This window comes from Anticarsia gemmatalis, chromosome 18 (assembly GCF_050436995.1).
Source record: "Anticarsia gemmatalis isolate Benzon Research Colony breed Stoneville strain chromosome 18, ilAntGemm2 primary, whole genome shotgun sequence".
In the NCBI taxonomy this organism is placed as follows: domain Eukaryota; kingdom Metazoa; phylum Arthropoda; class Insecta; order Lepidoptera; family Erebidae; genus Anticarsia; species Anticarsia gemmatalis.
In genome coordinates this window covers 3,087,380-3,105,901 of record NC_134762.1, presented here as the reverse complement: position 1 = coordinate 3,105,901, position 18,522 = coordinate 3,087,380, and the positions used below count along the sequence as shown (strand labels likewise).

The window sequence follows — 18,522 nt, the reverse complement described above, 5'->3', positions numbered from 1 at the left end:
TAAATGAAAAAGGTAACTTTCAAGTTACCAACAAAAAGGTGATAATAAATAAAACACACCAATAAAAATGTAAAACTTTATTACATCTCAAAATTCAACATAAGGTACTGTACACACCGGACTACTTAACGACTAGTGCAATTCCAGATATGTCACATAACTCCGCTACACATGAACGATTGAACATGCTAACTGTCTGTTTAATTACAATCATACAATCAGGGAAACAGTTCGGTAGTACAACTATAGAGTTTAATGAAATTATGTTTAACTTAAAAAGTCCAGATACATTTAAAACTGTAAAATATGCTATAAACATATGATGTAAATAATCGAAAGAAACTAAAAAGTTAGATGCCTGAAAAGTTAATCTCAAACGCACGCAAGCGTGCACTATAATATACCTGTATACAGTTTAGCGGTAAAAAAATCTTGATTATTTGGTAATGCACTTAATTATAACAGCAGTGAAATTTAGAGTTGGATGCAATATACAAAAAATAGTCTGTTCGGTCCTATTATAAACGCTAGACTAACTACGATTTAGTCTTTTATCAAGTAATTATGCCACTCGAACGGCATTTCAATGTTCATGGAGCTACAACACTATCGCCCATCTGTTAATTATACCTAAATATTTCAAGTCAATACATAATTTCATGAAACACACGTTGCACAAAAATACTAGCATAAATGCCAAGTTGTAAGGACTAGGAATAAGAAAAAACAACCACCTCATAACCATATATAAACAAACTAAACTAAAGAATAATTTCCCTGATTATAAAAGCTAGAGGTTTATAAGTATTATCACAGAGTAAAATATTTTGCAGTGAAACAACTTTATACGCACGTACGTATACGTACATGTACGTAGGTTTTGTCTGTCTACCAATACATATACACTGTCACATTTTAAAACTTATAAATTTCTACACTACACTTTTACAAATATTAATAAATTCTTTATTAGTGTAATTTGGGTACAATAAGTTTTATTATATAGGAGCCGTAAGACCTTGTAAGACTTTTTGTATCCAAAGTCACACTATCAAAAGATTTGATTTGCGGGTAAACGTAAAAATAAAAGACTGCTGTTATACCGTAAAATCGTTCACTTTCTATTTCTGCAATATAGCTGCCGCTAAACAACATGAACGTATTATTTCCGTAGCAGGTAAGCTTAAAGTAAACTTAGTGCAGAAACCACTCAAAGGATAATGACCCTCGCCTAACTCAATCTAAAAATCGTTTACAGCGATCTAGCATTATTACTCAAGTTTTTAATTGCTTACTTGGCGGCCCCTTTACCTTTAATAAGTTTGAAAACATGACAGTATATTAACGCTTGTGACTAAAGACTTATACATATTTGACTAAAGTCTCTCAGATAATATACCTGTGTATCAAATAGATGTTACCTGTACAAAGCCAATTCACTGTACTATCATTACACTGTGTTATTATACTAATATTATTGCTGATAATTTATCTAATTACATGATATTTACAATATCAACTTCGACAAACATCAAACAAACGAAAACATTGACTTTATAAACGGGCTTAAGACAAAATATTTCTTTTAAATTCAGTGATAATCCTGTCATCGCAAGTAACCTTACAAAAATCACTTTTCAAGAACAGGCCATTTTACGAGTTGCGTTTTGTAAAAAATCTTTTAACCGTAGTTTTATCGTACTGGCCCAATTCGCATAACATTAACCTTACAATCAGTTTTGAATATACATCACCATTATAGCCAAAGAAAAACCAATGAACTTTAATTTATAATCCCACTCTTTATTTTGAAATAACTATTGCAACCCAAAAATACTTGATTTATTCTGCTGAGGGGGTTTTAACCCCGAATTAACCTCAAGCGAAGAAATATTCAAAATCCCACCCCGTAAAAAAATCAATGCATCAGACCCGTCCTTCTTAAAACCATATATTATGTTAAAATATTAATAAACATATATTTCATTTGCATTTGTCAATATAATTCAATTCACCGTGTATTTACACATTAAAATTGTTTATTAAATCTACGACAAAAATTGCACATTCGTTGTGATGTTTGTACAATATACACGTCACTGACGTCCAGAACAAGACAAATTGTTCGTTAACTAAAACACTTTCGAGATATCGACATTTTGCATTCAGAGACTACAAAAAACCATTACCTAAGTTTCTGGTAGCTAGGATGAGGCAGCTTTCGAGGGATTCATAGGCAATTCTTATTGTATTACCTAATATTACTCCCTTACTAAATGTCCTACAGTCTTTATCTAGCTAGTCGTAGTTTTTAATACTAGTCACGATTTGGCTTAGAATTTTACATGTCATCAACAGTTAGTAGTATTCTAAGACCGACTTAATTAAGGGCAAAATTAAACAACTACATATAATATATAAGAAAAGCACGTATGTGATTAGCGTGCTGGGACTTCAATTTAGGCGATAGGACTTTTAAACGACCGTGAGTCAATAAAAATGGATGTTTATAATATTATATTTTAGTATGGTCTATCTTAACATCAGTGACGTGTATCCTTGCGTCACTAATACAACATTATATAAATCATTTTATAAGTAAATTGTGCGACTTAATTATATTTATCATAGCACACGCGTCATAACTACACTAATTGTGCTTTACATAGTTGCCAGAACATATTCACAAATAACATCTATATTAGCTTGTTTGATCGACAAATAGCGTAAAAGGCATTTCTTTGAATTCAATAATAATTATAGCTTATACCGTAACACATGAATACTTTATTTAATAATGTACATGTACGGCCACTCGCGTGCATATTTTTGCGTATACGAGCGCGTACGTATACGTGCTCTAGGGTATAAGACATAAGTAAAGAGATATAAGTCCAATTGTTTGAATACTCTCATATTATGTAAGATAAAAAGACAACAGCATATATAATAATGCTCTTATTATACCCACTGTATGAAGCTCTGAATCTCAAATACTAAACACAAGTTACTCAGAATCAAATAAAATATTACGCGTTACAGCAAATGTGTTACAAAGAAATGCCCTTATAATATAAAACCAATAACTACATCTCGCTTTAACAATAAAACTCTTACGTGATTCCTACGCATAAACATCAAAATATACGACGCTTACGGTTTCAATAACCTATCGTTAGTTAAGGATAGACTTACTATGGTTAGCCTATCCGTAGCTAAAGATAGATTGGTATATAGATATATAATAAAACGCCTTAAAACAGACAACAATACGTGCAAGGCAAACGACGCCTCGCGTCCAAAGCACCATAGTTTTAAATGCGAATAAAAAACAATTACGCCAGAAATAAGAAATGCAATTTAAAATAAATATAGTATTAAATAAATTTTGAAAAAATAATATCTAATATTTTTTATCACAGGATTCATAGGTGACAAGCAAATTGATTATATTAGAAACTAAATCAATTATTTACAATAAAAAATTAAAATTATTAAAATATGTCAACACGCAACTTAATACTGATGGCACAACCACAAAAACAATTTTAAAACATCGATTTTACAATAAAAAACTTACCTAACATAAATATAATTTTCATTAAAAAAACCAAAAAACTATTTTTCAAACACATCAGTGTTAAGACACGTATCAACTACAAAATATATAAAACAATCCATTTTCCATACAAAAAAAAATCACCCTTAGAAATAAATTACGTCATCATTGAAAACAAGAATATTACTAAAAAACATAGGATAAGCACGGATTACTTCAATGTTTTGTCTCTTTTTATTATATTTGAAACCATATCTGAGTGAAAAAGAAAAAAATACTGTTGAACCAAGCTTACGCGACGTTTTTTAGTAATGCAACACTGTGATAAAATAGCAGCACTCAATGGTTAAAACTTACTTTTTTTGATATTGGAAACAATCGATCGGATTATTCATATCTTTTTTACGAAGCATGTAAGGGCACAGACCGAAATTGTCATTTTCGAGGCTGTGATTTTACATAACACGTATAGATTTTTTTAATTTAACTAAGGCCTATAAATAGCTTTAAAAATGTATGGGATCCTCTTTGGTCAATAAGTATACCTTAAGACACAGGGACCGAAACACATGAATGATGAGCTATTAGCAATTTTTTCAACATCAAGCATAATTATTAAAACAAATTCTAAAATTCGATAGCCCATACAAAATAATGATCATATAATGAAAACAACACCAAACCAGTAAAATCTTCAACATTACGCCTTCAGTCAAACATAATAACATAGAGCCGTCTATAGCCATCCTTTTCTATTCACATCAGAAAGAAAGAAACAGCATTATAACGCAACAAATTCTAAACAGCGTATAATCTATATTTTCTGCAGACGATTTTCAACCTTAAAATTTCGACGCTAAAGTTCAACACCACTAACCTATCTATGTACACACATTTACATAATATATTATTTAATAAATAAGCTTCATTTAAGGTCTTCCTCCTCATCTTCTACGTATAATAGGTCTTCCATTTTGGTCATAAACTTACTATTTAGTTCTTCTACGGGGAGGGGTGAATCCTGAAAATGTGAAAAGGTGATAATTATTTCAATTTTTGAATGATTCAATTATATAGAATAATACTACGATGTTAGACTAGGATCTATGTTAGTCACATGTACTAAGAAACAAAAGTAAGTACACATACCAATGATGTAACAGGTAATTTCTTGACAGAAAATAGCTTGAATGTTGCTTAAAATGAAAATCGGCATAAAGAAGTTAAATTAGTATTTTTAAACCTCCACGACGAAACTTCGATTGTTACAATAGAAACCTTAAAAGTTGATTCTACAGGCCAGACAGGCAAGTATTATCTGAATTTTGACAAATAATTTATTTTGTTTCTAACAACTTGTGTATTTTTACTTAACCAACACAACGCAAGTTTTAACTAAGTATCAAAACTGTAACATGTCTACGCATTATCTGGCTGATATCAAAATAACTATCTACCATGAGACCTATCAATGAGCTTTGCATTTCATAGTTCTTCATATCATATGTAGATTATGTAGCCAATAAATCATTCATAAACAACAACATAGTAAGGTAATACTCATAGTTATATATAGTTTATAAATAAAACAGGCACATGCATTCCAAAAGTATTTTATTAAGCGAACACAGTGACACAAGAACAATAAGAGGCAGTGTTAACTATAATTTTATATAGTAGTATCAATATTTGACAATATATCAAGTTTTGATTCATATAAATAGCAAAATTATATCATAGATTTAGGTTTCAAATTTTTATTTCCGACTCTGGATCTTATATCAGATAAGTATGAGATTTATTTGAGCTCATTCGATAAAATTATGGCAGTTGTTTTTATATATCTGCTGTGACTTTCTCCAACAGATAGTTTGTCTAACACTTATTCACAACCTGGGAAACTGCACGTTACTTGATGAATAAAAACTGATAAGCAAAGGCAATACGACACTTTCGGCTGAATGCAGAAAAGTGCTTCAACTATAAGCAACTCTTGAGAATCTTGCTGTCTCTATCGCTTTAACTTGTATTGTTGCGACAGAAATACTTTTGAGTATTTGCTAAGTCAAAAGACTTTTCTGTATTCAACCGCTGTTTTTGCAAAAATTGAGCGGGCGACTGTCATAATATCGAAAACTTGGAATATTGTCAAATATTTAGTAAATATAAAAGCGAAACGTTACAAAATAATAGATTTACATGCGAATAAACTTGAAAGTAATGAATTCATGGATAAACAAATTATAATTTTATATTTATGTAGTAAAAATATATAATAATCATGCAATTATATTTCATGCAACATTGAAAATATTTTATATAACATGCAAAGTAATTATACTCGTCATACATATACTTATACCATACGATTTTATATAAAGCTTGGAACATAGACAAAACATTTAAAACATGATTTGACAAACGACACGAAAAATATAAAAAAAAATCTTGCATTGCAAACCTTAAAGCATTTTGTTACGTTTAAAAAAGCGACAACAACACACGGTTGGCAACACTGAAAACTGTGTTGCCATATCAAACACAGTGTTACCAGAAAAAAATCAAGATTTATTTGTACTGATAAACACATTTCAAAAATGAACGTATAGCATAATTTTAAGAAGCAAAACAAGTACCATTTTAGGTTTATTTAGCACTTTGAGGCTAGATTATTGTATTTTATCCTACAATTAAGTGTTATGGATATAAATCGACAACTCACGCACACATTTTATTGGTAAAATCCTGTTTTCAACATTTAGTATAATAATCGCAGCTTTTCAATAACGATATAACATTGCTTACAGCTCTGTCAAATATATTTTTTCCTGATCTATCATTTAAGGCTTTACTCAAACTGCAGTACTAATTTTGTAACATATGTAATTGTATAACATACAAATATAAATTAAAGATTTTTATATTTTTCCAGGAAAATCACGGATATTCGGCTATCTGTCAGATTACGAGTAGACCCATCGATCGCTTTTAAAATGAAACTAAAATCAGTAGAAAACTAACGTTAAAGGTTAAACTTGAGAATTAAAGAAGTAATTCTATATTTATTTTAACCTTAAACTTCAAACATACGGATACACAAATATCCAATATTTAAAACGCCTTAAAACCTCACAGTACTGCAGCCGAATAAGCCTTTTAGTGATAGGTATCATAATCAGGTACGTAAAATTTGATATAACCCCGTCAATGGCACGCAGTCAGTCTTACAAGTTGTCAATCAAATTTACAACATACTTAACAAAATTTTTAAATCATAAAATCACAGAAACATTACACAGATATTTTCTTTTATTTTATGTAACTTGGTTGGGATCCATTATAATAAAAAACGCGGCTCAAAAATGTACGGAACAGCTGCATGGACTCGTCAAACAATCTTCGAAAAAAATACTGGTTAGTTAACCAGATGAATTTCTACTACTATCGGTAACCGGCTTGTTATTGACAAATTTTGAAGTAAAATCGATCAGTGCCCCTAGCGGGTATCGTATGAACTAATTTTAAGATACATTTTAAACATCAATGTCGATTCTCGATAGTATCGCGTAGTGTGGAAAAATGCACTACCGCGAAGGGCTGTCCGCTAAATGCCAGGCCCTTATCCAGTGAGACGAGTAATGCTATTTTTATTACTTATGATACTATTTTTACCGAAGACTGTTAAACAAAACAAACTTTGAGTTTAACTTTGGTATTGTGCTTTGGTTTAGAAACATAACGACACTATTAATATTACTTTACACATAAGACTCCACAAAAATTTTAAACAAAACGGACATCAGTCTCAAATGACAGATTTGTGAATACGAAGTCTCCAACCAAGTTACATTATGCACAGATCACAGTTACAGAGGCACACTGGAAGTATAAAACTTGTGCAAGAAGGGGGGCAGTGAGGGGAGGGGGGACTTAAGAGAACCGCCGCGACGGCATCAGCGTCCAGTACTTGTTCGGACGTGATGGGTCGATGCACTTGTATGCCAACTGCAAGGTAACAAATACCTTAGTATATTGTTTAACTACTATAGTTTCTATCCCACTGTCTCCTCTAAAGTGGGAGGGAGATTAAATGGGCTATCCTGTTAATATTTTATTATACTGCGTAGTTGTATTTTCTGTCAATCCTTACTTCAAAACTTTCTGGATTTCTGGATAAAAGTTAAGTACCCCAAACCCAATGTTCAGTTATTTATGAGTAAATTTTGTTTTATAAATATAATTATATATAAAATAAGTATAAGTACTAAATATAATGAGTCCCCATATATGATAATCATGCAAAATGAACATTCCAGACATGCAAGCACGTAGAATAAAATCTCTTTCACGCTGGGTGTACTTTGGTGCGTAAACGATCGTATCAGTACCTATCGTATCTGTTTAGATAAATTTGCCTAAAGGCGGCGGTTCGCAAGCAAGACCGCGATCAGAGACTACGACGGAATTAGACGATCTCAAGTCTCGGTTTCCTATTTCGGTCTAGCTTGCGAACCGTTTCCTTAATTAACACAAACTTACATAGAGCTTTGGACTTTAAGTGTCCATAAAACACGTACGTATACGTACATATTTTACGAGCGTATACGTTTCGCAAAATACACCCAACTTATAAAAAAGAAATGACAATGTATATAATGATAAAGCTCAAGTGTATGTGTGTACTCACGGCGGGGTCGATCCTCGGGAAGGGCGCGAGGCACACGAGCAGCACGGTCATGTTGTCGCAGCCCAGCCCGCCCGTGGCGCAGTTGGGCGCCAGGCAGCGCTGCATCAGCGCCTCGCACACGGCCGCCGGCTCCCAGCCGCTCACCAGCCGCACGCGGCAGAACGACACCACCTCCTGCAACACAACAACAACATTTTAAAACTAAGAAAGATAAAAACCCGACTTCGCTCGGGTGAATTTTGCTACAGTTATCACAGCAGTTGCCGTAACAATGGCAACACTTGTCAAAAACAACATTTTCGCCAAACGTCAACGTCTGAAGAATCCAAGATTGCGACTGCAGTTTGTTTATCAGTCCCATTAGAATTTAACGAAATTCACTTAAAGTACATAATCAACCTTTTAGTTTTCTACAAAAATCCCGATTTTCCCAGGCATCTAACAACTCGTAATTTCAATCGCAAATGCTGAGACTATCAAGATTTAAATTTATTTCAATTGAAATTGAACAAATATCCGCAAGCTAATAAACGAACAGAAGAAGATTAGTAATGCCCTACATTTAGAATATAAGAGCACGAAAATCTGGGCGTAGTATACACAGTCAACAAACCTCATTGGACAGCACTTCCCAGATGCCATCACACGCTATGACTATAAACTCCCAGTCGTCGTTCAGCTGCCTTACTTGAACATCAGGGTATGCTGCAATACAAAAATGTAGATAAGCAAAATTATTGATTATTAAAAAAATATCTTTAACTAACGCGTGCACGCTACGCGAACGTGCACGTACAAGTTGTTACGCTGATAATAATAATTTCAATTTATTTTCTTCAACAGAATACAAACAAAATTATTTATATTTCGATACTGACTCTCCAAGCAGATTATCGGTAAAAAACGAGATCTATAAGGTGCATTATCCTGTATGACAAGATGCATTGATATGAGCAAAGGAAGATTTTAAGGTTCGTACCAAATGACGTTTTTTGGTTTCTGCCTATGGAAAAAAGGGCGTGATAATTTACGTATGTATTATTTACCAGTGACGATCTGTTCTTGCGGCGAAAGCCTGTAGTTCCTCTTGAACACGTAGTCGCCGAGCGCGCGGGACAGCGCCAGGTTACCATTCACTCGGTTCAGCTGCACCCAGCCGCCGCCGGCCGTGATGCGACGCAACTCCTCCTCGTTGTTCGGCTTGTGGTCGTATGACAGCACCTCCACCTGCTGAACGATTACAAGAAGTTCCCATTTAGATTTTCGTATATAAGAATTCCGTGTATATCTTAGGCCACTGGACTAGACGAGACGTCCATAGCCAGTTGCGCTCACCGGTCGGTAAACGATCTGTGGGTTAAGCAAACGTTGACGCGGTCATTCTATAGATGGGTGACCGCATAGTGCACAAAGCATCCGTAGTTTAAAGGCAAAATCAAATCAATCGCAAGTCAGCGGACGACCGATGATGACGAGGACGATGATCTAAATTTGACCATTCGCACACCCTTCATACTACGTACTCTTGTACGATCATAGTAGAGAACTATAATTACATAAGTTCGTGATAAAATCTAAGTGATTGCCCAGTCATGAAGAAAAGGTCCAACCAGGTTATGAGAGTGATAGAATGGAGAGTATACCTATGCATTAAGCACCCACACGATCTCTTAGATCATGAACTATTTATTTAACAAAAGTTTAATCCAAATCGATTCAGTAGTTTAGACATGAGGACAAGTCAGGCAGACAGGAATTAGTAGGGATCATTCGAGATTTTTAAGGTACATACTCCGCCGCGCACGCTGGCAATGGCCCGCGAGTCACCGACGTTGGCGCAGTACAGCGTGTTGTCTTTGACGAGCACCACCACCGCCGTGCTGCCCGCCACCTTCTGCAGCAGCATGTCTTCCTCCAACATCGCCTGGTCCAGGTCGAGGAAACCCTGCAACAACAAACTAGTTAACGAATATTGCCTTTTGTCATAGTAATGTATACTAAAATTATGAAAGTTACCTTTTTCTAACTTGTAGGGGTTTAATGTAATAGGAGGCGAGCCAACTATGCCGTATATCGCAACGGTAAGTTACGAAACTCTGGGCTACTATTTATTATCATTTCATATTATTATCATATTAGGTCGGGGAAAAAGTCTTTTCGCATTACAGTATATATGAACTTGTACTAAAATCCATTTGGCTTCAAGAATCACAAATGAGTACACGGTTCATTAGATTATTTCAGTGAGCTCGTGAGGTACCCAAATATCGAGCTTTTTTTGTCTAGAGAAAAGATTTTATTACAATTTCATACATACTATAATGCGAAAAGACTTTTTCCCCGGCCTAATGTAAATTAGAAAAGTCCAATAGCACTTTGTCCGGCCCGTGAACTTAAGAACTTGTGATCAGCAATCGTACCTATACACTACCATGCCTGAACCCATGAAACCTTATCGTAAGTTTACCGAATTCTATCCTACTATTTAAAAAGTATTTTAAAACGCGATCGTTCTGCTAGTAAGAGCTATAATAGTAATCCGTTTATAATGCGCTAGATAAAATAAACGAAAGTTAAAAATAACGTTTTCCCTAACACCATATAATTAAGCAAACATTTTTGTAGCTGTACAAACACCTACTAATAGGTTTAAACGTCATTCGTTAGGGTTGGCACGTGAGGAGAAATCACTCATTTTCAACTTACGTTACGTAAAAGTAATTATTGTCCTTATTTTGAAAGTTTTATAGTAGGAAAATTATTCAGTTTCAATGATGCAAAGACAGACTCGAAAATTGCAGCTTTTAATGAGATTTACATCTCACTATTAGAATAAATATTTTGCAAATGCAAAGAAATAATATTTCAAAAGAGACTTGAAGTTTTTACTCGCATCCGTCTCTAAGATAGTCTGAATCTTTTCTAAAGAGCTGGGAAGATAAAGTGGTCACGGCTCCCCTAACACTACAAATCAATATAAAGATCATGGATAAGCTGATTTTCTACAATAGTTAATTACATACAAGTAACTATAATAAAAATTGTGAATCAAATAATTAGAAGCAACCCTACAATTACTCCATAGTGTGACGTGCGAGTTCTTGCGTAGCGAAGAAAAGTTTTTAATATGAAACATACCGCAGTCCGACATGCGATGTTATAATATTATATGTATATGTTAATAAAGGTCACGTTCATTGTTTATTTTAACTGCTAGCGACGTTTTTATGGAGAAATTATGAACTTGGGCATGTAATTTGCATAATAATGAAGGATTTCTGCTTATGGGGATGAACGTTATGGAGAAAAGGTCGAGAATAAGACAATTGTTACGTCACCTACATTACGTGCAAAATGAAACGCATCTTAGTACAACTTTAATACAATCTGATGCCTTTACTAGTACTACCTAGTGCTATGGTTATCGATAACTACTTATATTTTATTCTCTGAATACATACCTACATTTATTTTCATACAGATTTAACGCAGATACTGAAACTTGCATCAGAAAATTAATCGATTCTATGAGCAAAGTATCTAAAACAACTGCATGCAGCAATACATACAATATCATCGTCTTTTCAAAATAAATGATGAAAATAATAATTTTTATACGAGTTGAAATTCTGTTGCTCTCTAAACACTCTAAAATATTACAAACCGTGTCATAAAATAGATAAAAGGAGTAGAAAAATTGATTGAAATTTGCAATAAATCAATCTTTATCGAACCAATAAACGACAATGACCACGACAGTTAAAGTTCTAAGGGAATTCCCGAAAACTGACACATAATTTATTATTTCTGTCTGACCTACACTTCTACCCTAGTTGCTTTATTTTCCTTATTTCATCGTGTTATTTTTATATCGTTTTACGTGGGTCTCGAGCCTATTCTTAGAATAAAGGGTAAGGTCATAGTTCAATAGTATTACGCACTAAAAATATACGTCCGGTGTGTACGATTACCGGTTGTTATATTATAATTTTTATAATGTCCAGATTGAACTACTGGGTAGTATATAGTACTAATTAAACATTTTACAAATGTGAAACGAACACTAAAACAATACGTCCCTTGTAAGCTACACTTTCGACAACTCAGCAACTTGAAACAAGTAATTAGTCGCCATAAAAAAAATCATTAGTCGATAGTTATAATGAACATGCATTCAGTTTTAGTCAAAATTGTCTCGTTTTTCGATCAATTCGTCCCGCTATACCCAATGACATCAGAAATATCCCGCATTCAATAACGTTATCTCGTCTTTCTGGAATCAGGTGCGATTCTTTTTGTTAGTTAAAGAGCTAATGACAAATGTTCATCTTTTAGACAAGTGCCAGCAAGCTTTTAAAAGTTACCTATAGTTTTGCCTATCTTTTATTATAATCCATACTAACAATATAAATGAGAAAGTAACTCTGTCTGTCTGTCTGGCTGTTACTCAATCACGCCTTAACTACTGAACCAATTTGCATGAAATTTGGTATGGAGATATTTTGATACCCGAGAAAGGACATAGGCTACTCTTTACTCCGGGAAAATGACGCATTCCCCCGGGAAAATTTAGGTGGCGGACAAAGTCGCGAGTAAAAGCTAGTTCAATAATAAGTATGAAGCAAAAGCTGTTTTTACGGATTGTCGCAAACGATGTTCTTTGATCTATAACTCTAAGTAAAAAAATAAGTTTTTTTGCACTATTACCTTCTCCCACTCAGTTGTTCAAAAATCGTTTAATGTCCAGACAAATAATGGTCACATGACTTTTACTGTACCGTTCGAAGTAATCAAACATGATGTTAAATACTTAAACTACAAATGTTAATAAGCACCTCAGTAACATGAAACACGTGAGATCGTTTATTTCTGTACACTAATAGCCAATTTACTGTAGCACGCTAATACATTGTTTTACGATATGTAGGAATCTTTCAGTGAGGCTGAAATACTTGCACTTGTGTACGCCTTGAGCTTCTTTAGTTCTCGTAGTCAAATCTGAAGATAGGTATTTTTGTTTCTAACTCTTTGAGTTAAAAATTTAATAATGATTTGAAATTTACTTTTTGCATTGAGGTAGTTGGAGGACGGAAATGGAAGTACTTAAGTTATTTTTTGTAAAAAGATAGGGTAGGTTAACCTACAATTTATTGTTAACCTTGTGCTTGTAAAAGGTTCCTGCAAAATGCTCTTTCTATGTCATGTTTCTTCGTCAGTAATATTTGCATTCAAATTTTTACAGACTGAAACATTATTTAAGGCTCTCATTTGATGACAACGAAAATACAAGCCTGCGACGTCACTGTCGCATTTCTATACTAAGATGAGATTTTGACACATCATAAAGAGTAGCTGATTTGACTGGTAGTCAACTGGCCTGTTTACGGCGCGGGCTTAGTAAATTTGTTTTACTACAAAGGATCTGACGCCAAATTCTGCAACTTTACATCGAAAATGAAAGCTACGAAGCTTGTCGAAGCTGAAACTGTCAATCAATTCAAAAATAGACTGGACAAATATTTATTTAATGAATGAATACATCATAGTGAATTACCAGGATACAGGCATTAACCAGTTGTATACAACTGCATGCCTGCTAATAAATAAATAAATAAATAAAATCTACTTGTAATTGCGTAGTTGAAAAATGATCAGTCATACCTCAATAAATCCGACAGTAATTTCTACCGATGACAAAGACAAACAAGCGTAATTGCCGTTGACTCAAAGGTTGAAAGTCATCCTGAAAGGGACAAATTTCTACGTGTTTGGGAAACGTGCCGTGACGTCACATGATGCCTTTTACCTGTTTCAGTGCCTCTTCTATGTTGCCTAGATGATACTCTGGACGGGCCGTCACAAACTTGTGGAGGTGTTTCCCAGCGTACTCGGCTATGTTTGCTCCTGAAAACAAATAAGAAATATGAAGCCTTTGTATTTATTCTATTTTTTCATTTAGGGATTAGGCAATGCCAATAACAAACTTGATAGTTGAAATTAATAACATTTGGATATTTTGCTTGAACAATGCAGTATGGGTTTTTTATATAAATTAAATTTATTTAAATTATTCCATTCTTACCAAAATGCACTGTTTTTTTTAACCAGTACTGTCCCACTGTTAGGCAAAGGTCTTATCTTAGTCTTCCATCTGACTCTTTCACTAGCTGTGTCACGCAAAACCTCCAGGTATAAGGCCCAACTCATTCTCACTCACTCAATACAACGACTTTTTTTTTATAATTTATTTATTATAAGGCGCAACTCATCAGACTACCGTTTACGCACTATGCCGTTGCTAACAATACTGTTATAAAGTTTTATCCATCCCAAAATTAGATTAATTTAACTTACCACCATGCCCATCGTAAACCGCAAAGAAAGCTGTCCCTGGATCTTCAGGTAGCGACAGTATGTGTGTATGAGAGTCGTCCATGGACACCCTCCAGCCCTGCATGCAAGAGGAACCGACGAGGTACCGGGAGTCCTGACATGTTGACGATTGTTTCTCCGTCACCGGCTCAGATAGGGTTTGACCCATTACTCTGAAACAAAATAGTAATTCATTATTGAGATAATAAGGGCCCGCACCCTAGCTTTGCCTGGAGCAAAAGTTACACTAGGTTTACCTAAAACAAGTTATACTCCTAAATGTCCTCTAGAATCACTCAATATATTGGCGAAACCTACATTAAATCTGTTCAGATTCAAACACTTTGAAGTTTAACGCAAACAGACCAAAAGACATGGTGAAGGCCCTTTACTTTATAATAATTAATAACAATGCGTTGTGATTATGGTATTTCTTGATTATGGTTTCTTTTTATAAATTCTTTTACAAACAGCACCACAGGAATATCTTAAATTAATATTAACTTTTTTGCAACATTCTGCAGGGAAACACTGGCGATGAATTTGCATCTTTACTTAAATAAAAAGTTATCAATGACTAGGATAAGAAATAATTATATCAGTTAAAATATGATGTAATAGAAAAGAATGCATAGTAAGTTTTAAATGTATCTCAAAAAGCAAGTTAGTCTGAGTTTGTATATTTGACTGTATCATAGCTTATCATGTAACTACCTTCTGATTGTGTTGTATTTTTATCATAAATGCTGATTAACTTTATGAAAACACTAATATAAAACTGGAAATATTTTCATCATGTTTAAGCAAGAAATTTAGGGCTTCAGTTGTTCACAAAGGAACCTACTAACTTTTTTTTATATATCTCCTGACCTTAGACCAATTTTCTAGTCACTCAGTGATGTTTTCAAAAATACAAACAACAGACACTTAGTTCAACTTGACCGAACACAACTGCTAGTGAACCATACATCAGTTTTTACCTATAATGAAGGAGCTAGCTAGAACTCTGTCACATATAACATATCCTTACTGTACTAAATAAAAACAGCCATGTGTTGCGTATTATCTAGTTTAAACCCTAGACTAAATTATTTAAGTATATCCAGATCATATGATAAATTCTTAAAGAATAGAGTAACACAAATTAAACTCTAATGAGGCATGCTAACAAACCTCTGTAACTAAGCATACAACTAGATAAGAAACAAACATACACTGAGAGTTACTAAGAAAAGAAAACTGCTTGAGTATAAATACATGTATGTTTGTCTATTACACTACTACAGCTAAACTGCTGAATTGGTTTTTATTCATTTTCACACAGGCATTTGAAGAAGTAAGGGTGAAATTTAAGGCATTTTGCTTCTATAAATATGATTAATATGCTTGCAGAGCTGTAGAGATATGTTTGTGAATCTATTAAACACGAAAAAGGGCCAAATTCTCAACGCAAAGAGTACTGCAGAAGTATATCGACAAATACGTATCAATGACATTTGTTTATCAAATCAGTTCATGTCCTAAATGCACTGTGAATGACATGACCAGAATATAAATAGCTTTATAAATTGAACCATATAAATGCAGCAGGAGAGTCGTAAAACGTGACGGTATCGTCGGAAATCGTAAACTGACTCCAATATCGGTAAAACATCGTGATATGACTAACTCCTGATGTCATAAGCACTTTTATAAGATCACCTTTAAACACTATGTACTCCACTCGTACAATGCAATTTCACACTCACTGAGCACTATATTTGTTTGTGTTACTATTTATCTGCCACTAAGCACAGAATAAACTGAAATTATCGCGTTTATAACAACAAATACGATAAGGTAATCGTTCTCTTACGTTCGATGCTGTTAATCACTAATGTTACAAAAACTACATATTTCATTACTCACAGTTGTGTCGAATGCTAGGAAATCGTCTCTAAATAACTAGTGTTTTCTTTTCTTGACAATTCAAAGTTTATTTTTTATATTCGCACGAATATGCGTAGGTAAATAAAATCAAAGATAGAGAAACGTCACACTGACAGATGTAATAGTGTTGCAAAAACTTAATTCTTACCACCGAACTGCCAAAAAAATACAGTGGTTGTTAGATACAGTCCTCGTGGAACGTGAATATTAATAGCAAAGTTTAAGTCAAATAACCTTAAAAATAAATATGACTAAAAGAAAAATACTAATTACAATATGGTTATGCTTCATTTCCATGATCCTAAATATCTGTTAAATTAAATCAGCTTGATAAGATTTGGGAAATGACGGCTTTTAAGGCTGGCAACTCTGAGCAAAACCATAAAGCAAAATACTTTGTTTTGTTTCTGGTGCGGCAAATACAGATAACAAAGGACGATTACGTATTGGAACTGTAATATGGCGCGTTATTTAAATAAATTGAGGAGTATGAAGACATTTACGAACAACAGAAGATACTTACAGTCTATACATCTTGGCAAGAATATTATATATGAAACGATTAAAAAACACTTGCCTTATTATTTTCGATACTCCAAACATAATGACAAATTACAACAAATTATAATTACTATTTATTAGCAATTTATTTAGAGCACAGATATTAAGTGAAGTTGATTGTGTTTTCGTATGATAGCACGTAAATTTACGAAAAAATTAGCAAAAAGCTGAATTGTGTACAATATACACTTTTATAAATTATTGACAGCAACCGTAACTACATAATTTCGTTTGCCAGTAATCAAATAAATTTAAACGAAAAAAGGATTATTAAATTCTACTTGATCCATAGAGCGGGAGGTTTTATTCGCAACGCACTGAGATGCGTTGAAGAGGCAGGGAGGTAAGAAGCACCCCTTCAGACAATTTTGCAATCAGTCAATGTAGATCGTAGAAGATGCGAATTTAGAACAATCGGGTCTAAAAAAAGGTGCCTAATAATAAGAGTAGGTACTCGCTTTTCATTACCATTATTGCAAAATGACACTGTAATGCGAATGCGAAGTACTTATTACAAATAAATAAAATATTTAGAGCAAATGTTCAGGAATAGACCTACCTACTTAGATATGCAAACAACGCACACATATTTAGCAATAGGCATTAATAACAAATTGATTTAAATAATATATTTTTTTATCGTTACATGATTATTAAAATATTATACCTACCTATATAAGTACCTAGGCATCTTATATAAACAAAATAGCTGATTCTAATCATGGCCACTCTGTCATCAGAAAGCGGCTGAGGCAATATAAACTAGTTATTTGCATAGACATTTTTCTAGGCCACTAATAAGAGTTTGCTTACATTCATAAATAAGAATTTTGTTTATGCTTTGGCGGCAATGAACACGACTCTTGCGCAGAGTTAGGTAGGTACCTACCTACCTATAAAGTTTAAAATTTGAATCGAGTCAAACATATCAAAATGTCGTTCTGCAGGTTTCCAGAAAATTATAAGTACCTATGCGATAATTTGTGATAGTTTTGAAGCCCGTTAAATCGTGACCTTGATGTAATGAATTTCATTAGGTTGAATTAGTATTTGTTGCTTCTTCACGCAAAAGCAACTGAAACAGCATACCTAGGTAGAATTAGGTCCTATTTTTGACTGACACATAGGTACAGTCACTTATTATCCGCGATATCTTTGCACGCATGTCGCGCAAGAAGTCGCGGGCAAAACTATGTAGTAGGTATTCAATTATGTATATTAGTATGTAAATGAATGACATGTGTATCATTTCAATCTAATTTCCTTACAAACTAGCGAACCCATGAATCATTATCACCAAAGATAAATAATAGTGATGAGCCCGTTTTATCTCTATTCACGAAAAACTGGTCATAACAGGAATATAACGAGTCCAACTTGATTATTGTTTTAATAAATAATTAACCTTTACCAT

At 33.6% G+C, this 18,522-nt stretch overlaps 1 protein-coding gene across 4 annotated transcripts; it reads right to left on the bottom strand.

The window, feature by feature from the left end:
- Window positions 1-62: 62 nt before the first annotated feature.
- On the bottom strand, window positions 63-17,327 carry LOC142980495 (putative protein phosphatase 2C T23F11.1). 4 transcript variants are annotated; one of them, XM_076125917.1, is made up of 8 exons: window positions 17,125-17,327; window positions 14,601-14,791; window positions 14,053-14,150; window positions 10,039-10,191; window positions 9,293-9,476; window positions 8,860-8,951; window positions 8,247-8,420; window positions 63-4,580 (listed from the first exon to the last, which is right to left on the bottom strand). In XM_076125917.1, exons 1-8 carry the CDS (start codon window positions 17,148-17,150, stop codon window positions 4,485-4,487), a joined length of 1,014 nt encoding a protein of 337 aa, XP_075982032.1. In that variant the 5' UTR covers window positions 17,151-17,327; the 3' UTR covers window positions 63-4,484. The 4 variants fall into 4 exon arrangements, with proteins under 4 accessions (XP_075982032.1, XP_075982034.1, XP_075982035.1 ...); XM_076125919.1 differs by lacking the exon at window positions 17,125-17,327 and adding an exon at window positions 16,527-16,665; XM_076125920.1 differs by lacking the exon at window positions 17,125-17,327 and adding an exon at window positions 16,320-16,465.
- Window positions 17,328-18,522: the final 1,195 nt, after the last annotated feature.

Bases quoted from the DNA above. Each gene is read 5' to 3' on its own strand.
- LOC142980495 (XM_076125917.1), bottom strand. From the start codon at position 17,150: ATGTTTGGAGTATCGAAAATAATAAG. The intron at 9,477-10,038 runs GTATGTACCTTA...GTAATCGTTCAG, and splicing joins TTGCCAGCGTGCGCGGCGGA to CAGGTGGAGGTGCTGTCATA. The intron at 8,952-9,292 runs GTAAATAATACA...TTTGTATTGCAG, and splicing joins GCAAGAACAGATCGTCACTG to CATACCCTGATGTTCAAGTA.